The sequence below is a fragment of the Apodemus sylvaticus genome, chromosome 11 (assembly GCF_947179515.1).
Source record: "Apodemus sylvaticus chromosome 11, mApoSyl1.1, whole genome shotgun sequence".
NCBI lineage: Eukaryota > Metazoa > Chordata > Mammalia > Rodentia > Muridae > Apodemus > Apodemus sylvaticus.
Genome location: NC_067482.1, coordinates 47,718,986 through 47,732,879, shown reverse-complemented (window position 1 = coordinate 47,732,879; position 13,894 = coordinate 47,718,986). Strand labels below are relative to the sequence as shown.

The window sequence follows — 13,894 nt, the reverse complement described above, 5'->3', positions numbered from 1 at the left end:
ACCATTCTCTATGATTTTCTGTGCTAGCCGAACTCTTACTGAGCTCTGCAGTGTGGTTGCAGTTTGTCATGTTAAGTGGTATGCCCTTGCTTTTGTGCTTATTTGATTTATAATGTCATCAAAATAACACTGAGACTCGTACCACACACACAGTCTCAGAGGCTAGTTAGCTTGTGGTTCTCAAATGGCCAGAAATGCCAATGCTATTAAAGAAGAATCACTGTAATACAAAAACTACCCACATAAGCACAAACGACCCTGGGAAATCTGAAGCCTTCCTTCCAGACCACTAACATGGACCATCAGATGAGCCAGCTGCCACCACAGCACTACACACTAAACTGACGCACAATTCTACAAAATCAGATTCTGTAACTTGCCAATCCTTTTTCCATTTCCAGACACCACTCGTGTCTTAATGACTACTCGTAGGCCACTTGAACTTTTAGCCACCTCCACAAAGTGAAGGAAGCATGCTTACCTCTGCACTGTTTAATGGTGTCAATTGTTAAGAATCTCTTCACCACAAGATAAGCAGAACCAGGTTCAGATAATGAACTCCACTGAAGCACCTGCTCCAACACATTCTCTGTGTAGTGAAGTGGGCGCTCTGCAAACACAAGCCAAGTTATTACAACACGTGTAGAAATGTATTTAATAATTAGAGGATTAAAAACATCTCGAGCAAAGATTTTATATATATACACACACACACAACAATGTAAACATTTTTCATTAAGCTGTAATAAAACAGGAATTGCAAACAAGAGGCCCAAATACCTAGACAGGTGAGTTTCCATCCAACTTATAAGTTAATCTATGAAACTGCTATTTTAAAATTTAGAAGTGCTTCCTTTAAGATAAAACCTCATTTACTAAAATAACCACGTGTCTTAGTCTGTTTTTAATTTACATAAAATTTCTAATAGCATGCGCAATTAAATATCTTTAAAGGGACTAGTAGCTTAATCTTGTCCAATATTCATAAGCAAAAATTAACCCTTTGTTTATCTCAACAAGATTACAATCTTATAATTTTCAACAAATAACAGTGAATAATTTATAGCTAGGATTTTCATCATGAATCAATATCACATCACAAAACATGGTTGCAGGGAACATTTAAAAAAAGAAATACTATTGAGCAATCAATGTTTAACAATTAGTAAAAACTATGTGGCCATATTATAAATTAGCTCTATATAAGAAGCCACAAGCAAGTGAGTAATGATGTCTTAAGCACATCTCTTTGCTGACTCTTAATCTCTCTATATATTTTGCTTCAAAAAAAAATTCATGATACTCTCTTAGCATGGGGTATCACAAAACATTTTTGACAGTAATTAATACTTGATAAAGATGATCACTTTGTGGATTAAAATATGTTAATCCATTATTAAAGGTGTGTGCAAAACTAGAAAATATTCTGGGGGATAGAAAAAATTTTTTCTAGTAAACCCTCAGTGAATAAAATAGCAAGCAGAACAGAAATTCTACTGTGAAGATTAGAAACAGCCATGGCATTACCCTAACTCTGCAGCTGGGTAGCAGCCAATGATTTCAGCCCCCAAGTACACAGCACACTACACACTAGAATGTGTCTGTAGTCAAAGTATTAATGCTGAGAACACGCCTAGGGTGTCTATCTGTGACTTATCCCATTGAAACTGATGCCAGAAGACCATGTGGCAAGTCCATCGCCTCCTCTTCTGCTATGACTGTATTATCTAGGAGGAGAGACGTCATCAATAAAACAGGTCCACAAAAGGGAGATTAATATTTTGGCTTTGTATCCATAAAAGGGAATTAAATTCTTCCTTTTGGGCCCATTAGAGCCTGCCTCCTTATTATCATAATGGCTATTAACCATGCAACATAAAACAAATATGCACGCAGCACAGTGCTGGTGACACAGCAGACTCTCAGTAACTATCCCAGAACTTAAGTCCATTGTGAGTTTACTTTGTGCTTCATAAATTAACAAAAAATAGTTATCAGTAAAACAAGACATTGGCCTTTTTAAAACCAGCCAAAGGATAAGAAAATAAAAATTGTTTGTGCTCTATTCATTTTACTTTTCCAAGCATTTTCTGAAAAATTAGGCCAAGGTCAAAATTTCTCATAAGCAACTATGTGAGTCATAATTCAATATAGTTAGAAGTATTTATATCTAAATATAAAAATAATCATAATAAGTACTTCCTCTACACAACTGTTGTTCAAATAATATGCAGGATGATAATAGTGATCCTAATAGCAGTTATCATTTCTAGAATAGCCACTGTGTCAGGTGCTATACATATCATATATATATGTATGTATGTATGTATGTATATATGTATATATATATATATATATATATATATAATAATACTCTTTATTACCTGTCATTAATCCTTCTACTTTACATGCAAAAAAAAAAAAACCTTTTACTTAACTTCTATCTTTACCTAGTTATCTTATAGTATAAGAACCAGAGATTTGATTCCCAAACCTATTGATATTTATGTACATCTCCTGTGATGGTTTCTCATATGTACTTTCTGGTAGGGGAGAGCATACAAAAATATTTTGAGTCCCAAATGTAGCAATATAAGAGAAAAATCAGTTTGCCTTCTTCCTGTCACTTTGTCATCCATTGGGGGGAATACATAAATAAATAGCAGCAATAGGTTAAAGACTGCATCCATAAAAATAATGACTGAGCTGCAGATGAGGCAAGGTAGGTATAACACTGTTGCCAGACTAGGGGATCGATTGGTGTACCAATGGAATAGAATTAGTAAAGAGATTTCCAATTGTCAGAAGCCGTATACTAAATAGAGTCATTATTACATTCAGTTATAAGCAGATTTCATATTGACAGAACTGTGTTCTTAATATAACTGAAATGTATTACAATAGACACTGAGGCTTGTTAATGAGCAGATAATTACTTCTTGTCACAAAATTTAAGTGTATTGTTTTTCTGATCAGGATCACTGCATGAAATAATTGGGGAGGGTGAAAACCTTGCAGACACAACTTCCTAGATAAGGAGGAGAGTTGAAAATTAGGAGCTAAATATTACAGACTGCCAAACATTACTAAATGAAAAAAATGTCAATTTTAAGAAAGGGATGAGAAGTATGCAAAATGGATAGAATTATCAACCATTATTTGAACATAAAGTCTTATAAATATATGTTTCTTGATGCTGATACTTTCACACTTCTTTCATGACAGATTATATAAGATAAGACATGTATCATGTAGAAAGAGGACATGACCTAGAAACAGAACTTCATAAAGTCTACTTGGTACATTTGATTTTAAAAAAAAAGTCTAAAGAGAGAATAGGTTAAAAAGGAAGTTCTACATCTCCAGAAAAGACAATGCCTTAACTGTTTAAATCATGTGCAAAGAATGAACCTTATCTACTTAGCTCAATAGGGATGCTTTTGAATTTTCATTAGAAATAACAGCTGCTACCCTGAAATGTCTGCCATTTGTGGTACAGGTTTTCAAAAATGATTATGGCATTTTTACATCTAATTCTTAGTGTCAAACTCAAGAGAGCAAAAGCTCTGCTCTATCCCATCTGGTATTGCATTAGCATTTTACATATACACGAGGAGAACTTTAAAATATTAATAAAAATACATTGGTCTTCCAAACCATAATATGTAGAAGAGAAAAGGAAATCTTTTTGCTATCATATTTCTTTATAGGAATTATATGTTTCATAAAACCAAAATCCTCAGTGAAATCTTCTTAAATGAGGCTCTTTGAGGGATATTTCTTTGAGAGGTACAGGACATATAGAGAGGAAGATCAGAATGGGAGTTAAGTACTAAAGCCACAGCATGCTTTAGAACAGGGTAATTGCTGATAGAATTTCAAAAAGACAAAAAAAGAAAAGACCCTCTCTTCTACAGATTGAATTTGAATATCCTCCAAAGGTCACATGTTAAAGAAGATATGATCAGGGACTAAAGTGCTCTTAGGGTATGGTGAAATCTGTGCCAAGTGTTCTGAAAGGAAGACATGGTAGGTCTTGGATCCTGCTCTTGAAGGGGAAACTGAGACCCTTACATTGTTTCTTGCTTTCTCTCTATCGAGCAATGGAAAGTGTTCCCTGCTCCAAATGCTCCACCTAGACCTTTTGCCCAGCTAAGGATGGAAGTTTAATGAACTGCACACTCAAACATTTGAGTGGTGAGAGAAAAGAACTCTCTTCTCCTTTCTAGATAGTTTATTAGAGATATTTGTAACAGTGACAGAAAAGCAAGGACCGGAAAATCAACAGAGAGAATGGATCTGATTACAGCTTACATGTGGGTCAGAAACCTATGGAAGTGATTTTTGGGAGGAGGTCAGGAATATCAGGAGAAGCATAATAAAGACCCAGCATGGAATACACAGAAATGAACAGACTTCTTTGGTTTTCACCAGAGAAGACCAGATTACAGATATGAATGTGGATAATAAAGTTTGGGGTTAAAAGTTCAGAAAAGATATGAGGACTCCATTAATAACTGTAACAGACAGTTACATCCTGGCAAAAAAGATGTCTATATTTTATCCATATCTTGAAAGTTTGTGGAAGGCTGAGATGATAGAATAATCAGAAACAGAGGAAGCAGTAAAAAGAGGATTTTGAAGATGGAAGAAATCCTTGGCAATAATGTCAATAGACATAATCTTTTATCTACAAATATAATGAGGACAATAATTAAACCCATTTCATTATAAGAAAAATCAAAAGAATCTAGAACTTATGGTTATATACTATTCTTTATTTAATCAAGATTTTAATTTTACAGCTATTACCTATGATGTACCATCTTGGAAAATTGAGGCAAAACAAAACTAAACAAAAGATGCACTCTCAGGCTAGAGAGATGGCTCAGTGGTTAAGAACACTGACTGCTCTTCCAAAGGTCCTGAGTTCAAATCCCAGCAACCACATGGTGGCTCACAACCATCTGTAATAGGATCTGACTCCTTTTTCTGAAGTGTCTGAAAACAGTTACAGTGTACTTACATGTAATAAATGAATCTTAAAAAAAAAAGATACACTCTCTACTTCTACCATGAAGCTTTTATTAAGACTTTAAAGGATGTGATCAAGTGGATGGTGGGGGACTGCTGATGTATGTAAACCAAAGATACACATGGAAAACACTGTCTCCTAATACTAGTCGAGCATAAAGTATTTAACATAATCTAAAGAATACATAAAATCAGAAAGGGTAACCAAAGGAATTGTGTAAGGACAAACACGATGTTTGACAATAGACAGAAGAAAAAGGAAGTATAAACTGGATGGGAAGATTGAAGAGTTAAGACCATGGAAGGAGTTCTGAAAATAGCCTTGAGTACACCACAGGATAAAGGAAAGTTCACCAGCAGTGTATGGTAGAGGGCATCAGCCACCGAGATGCTGAAAGCAGGGCTGCTGAGTTTCACAGTTGGGAGGTCATAGGAGTCACTTGTCAGAGGAGCTCTGTCCAGGGGGGGTGCAAAGACTAATGAAGGCAGGCTCTGAGAACTGACACCCAAGCACTAGGGATACTGTACCTTGACAAGACATATTGACAATATCATATTGTAGGTCCCATTAATTTTTATGGAATTATGCATGTAAAAAGCAAATAAGTAAAAATATCAAGATGGAGTGGTGCACAAGTGCCTATATATAATCTCCTTATATTTTAATGCTGATTCCAATATTCCAAATAATGCACCCTGGGGTAGATCAAAATTTAATTTTAATTTTTATCCAGAGCCTTGTGTGGTGGCAAGTTTTTCTTTTTGGCAGTTTGACAGCTATACTTGAAAGGGTCCCAAGACCTTAGTAGATATCAGCTAGACAGATGGTCAAGGTACAATGAAATCCTGCATCTTATTTTTTTTGTCCTATAGGTCTTTAATACCAAATGGTGTGATTAGAATGTTAAGCTTATTCAGCACTTGGCTACCAGGGTAGTCAAGGTGGTTTAAAAGGTCTCTTTACTCTTTAGTTTCTTTGTGAGGATGCATGAGAAATTAAGACATTGGTGATAGGAGAAAATCAAACAGCCAAATGAGAAGTTTCTGTTCTATGTAAAATTATTGATTCAAGGGATAACAATCTTTAAATATGTATTCTTACTAAATAAAGAGCACACAAATATAAGGTGGTAGTGAGGTGACACTTAGGATAATGTTATAAGTCATACTGTTTGTCCTTAGGAATAAAACTATTGCTTGATGAAGCAGAAACAGAGACAACTAACACTGTATACTGTATTTATATAGTTAATGAAAGAATTAATTATTCTGATGAGCCAACATTGTAGGAAGTCACTCTCAAATGGTGAAAGCATATGTCAAGACAGGGAGAGAGGTAGAACAGAATTCATAATGAGATGCAAATCTTTAGAAAGACAGCACATGTGAGCAGTGGCTTGTCCCAAAGTGTCAGTCACTGGCTATGGAATTTAAGAATCTCTGGTGTGAAGGCCACTCACTCACCTAGCTCTTCATTTTCAATGACTTCAAATGTGGCCCAAATATCATCTTTTGTAGGAATGATATTTTTTATTGCTAATATATCATTTGTTAACTCTTCCGCTTCCATCACAGGAGATATCTGTAAGATATGGAATACATCTTCAAAGACGTTTGATACAGAAGAAGTCTTGTGCTAAGGCAATGAAGTTCCACATCTCATGATTATCAAAGCACAAAGAAAGCACTACAATGAGATTTTTTTCCCATAAAATACATTGTAATATCAAAGTAAAGAGATACTGTAATACAGACATTGAAGGTAATTATTTTCTTAACAAGTTCTTATGGTGCTCATAACAAACAAAACAAAAGAAAACAACAAAACAATAACAACACAAAACAAAACCAGACCCTAATCATAAAATATGGTAATTTTCTCATAGTAAAATTTCATTTGTCTTTCTATAATCAAGAGTGCAGAGTTACTTGGTTTATTCAGATTGGACTCTAAATATTATGAAGATGATTAAATAGTATCTGTCATGCCAAGAAGCCCCAGGGTTTTGGTGCCTGTGGTATTCCCTGAAATGCCAAGTGACAGATGGTTGCATACCATCATACAGAGTACACTCAAGTTAGTATCTCAGGAGGCCGATGATTCTGCAGTGCAAGTCTGAGGACCAGATTCTCAAGCATCTCACAGCCAGAGGCCAGTATGTAAGCATGCCACCACCTTTTCAGGGACTCTGGGGTTTCTATCAAGTTTAGGACTTGATAATTATGATTGCATAAAACCACAACAATGATTTAGTTAGTTAGAATTCATTGATAATTTTAAAGAGCAGTCATATTAGCAATTAGAACACTGCAACAATAACTTAGTTTGGAAGCTCTTAGCAAATGAATATCCTAAAAAGTTTTCTTAGATTTGCCCATCAGTCCTAAGCATGTGTGTGTGTGTATGTGTGTGTCTGTGTGTGTATGTGTATACATGTGCGCTTGTGTGCACATCGTTATAGGTAACTCACTCATTCTATCTTAATGAAATTTATGGATTAATTTATGAAATGTATTAATTATAAACCTATTGTATTTAGAGCTCATAGAATTTTAAACTTACAAAGGATCTCAACTTGGAGAACATGAAGAAATGGAAATTGCAGGTGAGAAGATTCCTTGATGCCTCAAATCAGCATTGCTTTAAAATATTTTTAATTTAACTTTATTATACTATATGTTTGGTTTTTCCTACATGTATGTCAGTGAAACACATTCACTGCTAATATCAACTGAGGAAAGAGGGTTTCAGATACCCTAGAATTGGATTTCTGATACTGTACGCCACCTTGAGGTTTCTGGGAATTGAATTGGGGTCTTATAGAAGGGCAGCCGGTGCTCTTAACTGTTGAGCCATTTCTCCAGAACTTGAAATTGAAAAAAGAAAATGGAAAAGAAACATAGCACCTTCTTAAAGACCTAAAAGCCAGGGGAATGTGGGAAATAGGATGGACCTTGTACTATATACTCAGCAAAGATTAATTTATGGAATGCAAACATCCCTATAATAAATATCCAGTGCAGGCTACGATGATCCAAGTTTGTGCTGCGCCCTAAATGTCTTTTTATTCCCATTTTCCATTTCCTAAAACTTGGTGTATGCCTCCAGAGTTTGAGGTCAGAATCAACAGTGTAAATACAACAACACTGTTTTTCAGTCTTAAAGCTATGTGTAAATCATATTGATAATTGCTGAACAGTTTGTTACCACTATTTGGCCTTTCCAAATTACTTAAAATGAAATAGGTTTTTATTTAAATACAGTGAGAAAATATGCGAACTTTGCTAAATTGTCATAATTAGTACAACTCCATTAGAAAGACTAAATTAAAACATACTTTAAAAAGTATATATATAAAAAAAAAAAAAAGTATATATATAAATATGCATATATATTTGTGAAATATACATTAAAGTATATAAAATAGACTCTTATATATGTATACAGACTATTTTTATATCTCCTAGCACCAATGATACCTTTGCTGAGTGATTTAATCTGTAATTTAATTTACAAGAGCTTCTCATATTCACTATAACCACAGTCACACATTCAGAATAAGAGTTATGTTGTGCCTAAGGAATAGAAAATGACTCCCACAAGATCTGATCATAGACTCCTATGATCAGGTTCCAGCTCCATGTCCTAAGTTAGGCAAGTAATGACATACAGTGATAATATGTAACCACTGGAATCACCTAAGTTTATAGTCACAATGTATTTAACATCATAAGAGTTTAAAACAGATAATGAAGAGAACAACTATTACATAGAAGAATATGTACTTTTTACTCAGAAAAAAAAATCAGCTTACCAAGCAAGAACATGAAATAGCACTGCTATTGTCCCTAAGGGAGACAAATTATTGAATACAGTGACATGAAAGTTACGTAATTTTAATTCAGCTCAAAGAAAAGATGGAGCTAACTAATATTCAAGTTTAAATTCAAGTAAGCACTGAGACTGGACATTAATGATAATATAAATATGTGCTTGTTAAACGGCTGCATGGAACATAATCTGCTCTGTGTGTACGTCCATTTAGATTAGAAAGTCATTTAACAGGTTAGAAATTGAAGAGTAAAGCAGAGTAAATAACATATCATGTCACAGTTTTAGGAAGGGGAGAAGCAAGTACTAGGTCCTGGTTCATTTTCTAAAACGTATAGAAAAATCCTAACTAAGGTACAGATGTTTTCTTCCAAACATCTAAAATAACAACTAAAATAATAGAATTTGAGGGGATAGGGCTAGGAAAGGGCCATCTTGTCATCAATCACTGAACTGAAGAGAGACTAAAATACAAAACATCCTGGAAAATTTGTCAGTGACCACCATCTCTGAGAGTCCAAGAGTATTCTTTATCTTCTCCCTTAGGACTCACCCGGATTATAATACTACAGTCAGGTTCCTTTCTTTCCACATATACTTCAATTAACAAGTCTCCAGCCTGGGACACCTAGAAAGGACAGATGTAAAGACAGCATATGTCAGTCTATCACAAAATGACAGATACAGATAGAGCTACAAATGCTTCTCATACTCTCCAAAATGTATAGCAATTAAATCTCCTTAATTCCCCTGCTCACCACTATTAGTACTTATTTCAAAATGTGCTTGATTACAGATAAGAATGCCTAAAGTTTAGAGTTGGAAGAAATGGTATTGATAGCAACAGCAATCACAATATGACATTTTTATTAAATGCCATGTTCAAGGCCTGAGTGTCTTCAAACATTGAACCAATGACTCTGGAATCGATGTAGGCTGTATCTGACAACAAGAGTTTAGGAGCCACAGAATATGTAAACCCTTAGTCTATGTAGTACATAACCTCACAAGACAAAATAAGCCTTGCTAAACTGTCATGCAGCTGAGACATTGAGACACTGAAATTGGGAGGTAAGTTGCATCAAGGATGAACTAAAAGTATAAGCAGGGAAGGTAATAAGCAAGGAACATAAAAGTAGAATAACAGAATAAGGTAGAAAAGCAAGATAAGCTTTAGTTTGTATTATCCGTCCAGAAGCAGAAAAGAAGACTTATTTGGGTCATTGCATTCCCAAACTGAGACTAAGAAAATAAGTTAACAAATAAAAAGAACAAGAACAAGACAGCATAATACATACCAACATCAGAAAATACAGGCTAAGAAATAAGACTAATCTTTTTTTTCTTCAGAAATCCACTGTATAACTACTTAAAATATGTATTACTAATATTTGAAAAACAATCTGAGATATAGTCATTCTGAAGCTAAATTTCCCTTATCTAGGAAGTAAATCTGTGGGAGAAAGATTTAAACTGTACTCTGAAGAAGTGCTCTGAATGGTTTTGCCACTGTATGTTGGCAAAACCTATTCCCAATGTTTCTGTCTTGTTTTGATTCTACATACAATGTCTGCGGAGAAAGATAGAGCTGACATTTTTGATTTTCACATTTGTATAAACATCCCAGCAAGATAAAAACATTGTGAAAATTAAAAAAAAAAAGGCAAATGCACAAAATACACAGAGTGAGGCACAAAGTGAAACAGGTAAGAAATTAAAGCAAGGTTAACATAATACTGCAAAATCCAAGCTTAAAATAGACTGAAGCAAGCCGAAAGCACAGATAACCAAATCTTCTACATTATTTTAGTGCTTTTCTCAATTATTATGTGTATATATATTTATATCTGTATGTATATATATATATGTATATATATATATACATATATATATATAGTTTTACTTATAGTAAAATAGTAAATCCAAAATGTCACAGTCTAGCTTCTTTGTTGTAAAATTCAAGCAGATACTCAGGCAGTAACAATAGAGATTAGAGGGGCAAGCATTTCTCCCAGGCTCACAATCCTCCATTTCAGGACTGAAAAACATCTACACAAACTGAGAATTATAAGCACTGATAATAAGCAAGATTATTTTTAGTGTAGTGTTAAAGCTAACTTCTCTGAAAGTTACATTCATTACTTTCTGTTAAAATAGAGGGAATCATTTGTTAAGTAATTAACATCACAGTATTAGTTCGAGGGGAATCTAGGCATGGGCTCCTCTGCTTCATGCAGAATGATAGCTGCAGTGATTTCTTTAATTAGAAGTAGATGCTTCAAGACTGAAGCAAACTTTGGGTCTGACTAATAAGCAGGAATTTGCCTCATTATCTGAGTGTAATTGTGAACAGAGCACATTTGACCCATTTCTATTATTTACAGTGAAACCCTGAATCCATTATCATTGCTAGTTACCAGAAGATGATTAATGATCAACTTTAAGTCGTTCCAGTGAATTCATCAAACAAGGGAAAGGAGCCTGGAAAAGCAAGATGTATCCTCAACACACAAATCCAATGTAATCTGGCTAGGGAAGCAAGACAGGATTTAGAACAGCAGACTAATGACAAAAGTTAGTATGTGTGACACAGGTCACCTTAGAAATGGTCTCATTAATACAATCAGCTGAGAGCAAGAAGAGCAGAAGCAGGTAAGAAATCATTTATGATTCCCGAATATTAAGAGATAAAAATCACTATGCTATGTGATTTTGCAGTTCATTTTAATATTTCTTTGGCTTTAAATGCTTCCTTTGAAACCCACTGGCATAGCAAAGAGTGTTTTGGTTTTAGCAAATATTAGTCATTGCTTCCTCAATGTTTGTGGTGAAATTATCATGTTTGGCACATACGCATCAGGTTTCAGAGGTGCCTCCGGCCTTCACCAGTCTCTTTCACTGTGAATGGGAACCTGAACGCACACAACAAATGTATTTACAAAAGTTTAGTTTTCAAGTCTTTAGAGACTAACTCTTACTACTCACTTGAGTGTCTTTCCACTTGGTTATAAAGCTATTTTCTATGTCCATTTGTTTGACTTGGTCTTCTTTAACCTGTTTAAAATATAATTTGCAATATTCTAATAATGTAGAGCACACAGAGCAAGGAGGCTTGTCCTCACCTAGCTCATCAGGAATTTAAGTAACCACAAACTATAAACAGACCAGGATGGACATCATTGTCACCGTGTTGATCACAGGAGCACCCCAACCTGGGCAACATGAAGCCAGCTGGACAGAACTTTGTAGGGCTTGGAATATGTTTTGATGATATCCCATCCTACTGCAGTCTACTCATGAAAAACCATATGGATTTCCAAGCACAGGTTCCCATGGACAATTTCCAAAAGTGCTTGCAGTTGAGAAACTAGACAAATAACTCAAACCCACATATTCCTTAAGGGTTTATTAAACTTTTAATAGAAATCTTCCATTCTACAAAACTGAGAAGGAACCATTTAGCTCTATTAACATAATAAAGAGAGCATGTAAAGCCACATTTATTTTTGTTTATCTCAGCATCTGATCATTTCAAAGAAGCTGCCGTTGATCAAAATACAAAAACAATAGACAAACAGGAAGGAAGAGGAAGAGACTGAGGAGTGATGGAGGGCAGGTGTGCCATGATCTCTCTTGGAAATCCCAGTTCAAGCTGTTACCGTAGTAAGAGCACTTAGTTTCCTGTGCTAAGGCATCCTGTGATTAATTATAGCAAAAATGAACAATTCTCAAGATTATTAAACTGCCACACCAACTCATCTGGTTTCATTTGGTACAACCGTATCCACAGAACACAAGAAAGCATCACTTGAGCAAGCATGGAACCAGGTTAGACCAAAGGGTTGGTGTGAGAGTTTATTTACGTAACAGAAGAGACTTTTACCCAGAGCAGCTAAAGTCTACCCTTATTTTCTATATCTTCTCTTGATTAAGCTAAAAACATTAGTTGACTAATAAAACATAAATATACTCACTTCAGAGAACTGCAAACTGAAAAGTGAAATAAATACATGTGAGGACTGAGTAAAAGCCGTAGTAAGATAATGCTTCATCATTCTCTGCCAGGCAGAGCACAGTTAAAAAAACAAAAAAACTCAGAGTGATTTCAATTGCAGCATTTAACAGGCTTTTGTTGATCACTGAATTTGTTAAATTCATAACTTCACACCTCTCAGTAGACATACTTAATGCATATACACAGTGAAGAGAAAACACACACACCAGCCTGTAAATAGTATGCTGTCCAACAGACAACAGATGGTGAAAATATTTAAAAGCTGCAGCTACATTTAAATAAATGGTTACTGTTTTAAAAGCCAATTATAGCTAAAACCTTCAAACCTAACTATCCTTCACAGTATCTATTTTTAAAATGTTCACATGGACCCGAATAACATCGAGAAATAAATATTGGGTTTAGCAAGCTTCAAAGCTCAATCTACCGTAAGAGGAGAGGACATAGCATTCTTACCTCAAATATTTCCACATAATTATTAATTAGATCTTCAATTACATTGACTTCTTCACTCGTTTGTCCCTTAGTTTGAAATAAGCACGATGAAAAGACCAATGCCAAGTTATGGGCATTCATGTGATTGATTTCTGAGCATTTCTGAACCCTGTTAGGGGACAGTATATTTCATTATGGCATACTTGTATTCAAGAATTTCATTGAAATATAATCTCAGTGATAATTGAAAACACAAACACAGGCACACAGGACAAAGCTCTTCAAAACAAAAGGATCAGGGGAGACATAATGGTAGACTTAGTCTAATTAAGAATAGAAGAAAAATTACTGTTCAAAGGAGCAATACTTGGTACTCAGAGACTGACAATACACAAACAGTTTCAGCCAATGAACAATTCATGCCAAAGTCCAAAGCACAAGAAATGTGTTAAGACCTGGCTGGAAATAATGTATGTAGCTGTATCACAAATAAAAGATGGGCTGTGGAGAGCAGGAAGTTTTAAAGATGACAGGCTTTAAAAAGACCTGTTGGACCTGTCACTAGGTAGTTCAGGCTG

At 34.9% G+C, this 13,894-nt stretch overlaps 1 protein-coding gene across 2 annotated transcripts in view; it reads right to left on the bottom strand.

The window, feature by feature from the left end:
• Positions 1-13,894, bottom strand: part of Arap2 (ArfGAP with RhoGAP domain, ankyrin repeat and PH domain 2) — a 169,855-nt gene that overhangs the window by 27,709 nt on the left and 128,252 nt on the right. The window contains exons 23-27 of one of the 2 annotated variants that reach the window (XM_052199605.1): positions 13,338-13,485; positions 11,852-11,920; positions 9,420-9,494; positions 6,499-6,616; positions 482-610 (exon numbers count right to left, since the gene is read on the bottom strand). In XM_052199605.1, the coding sequence (XP_052055565.1) occupies positions 482-610; positions 6,499-6,616; positions 9,420-9,494; positions 11,852-11,920; positions 13,338-13,485 (539 nt within the window). The remainder of the gene's footprint in view (positions 1-481; positions 611-6,498; positions 6,617-9,419; positions 9,495-11,851; positions 11,921-13,337; positions 13,486-13,894) is intronic. The other variant, XM_052199606.1, reaches the window with a different exon arrangement.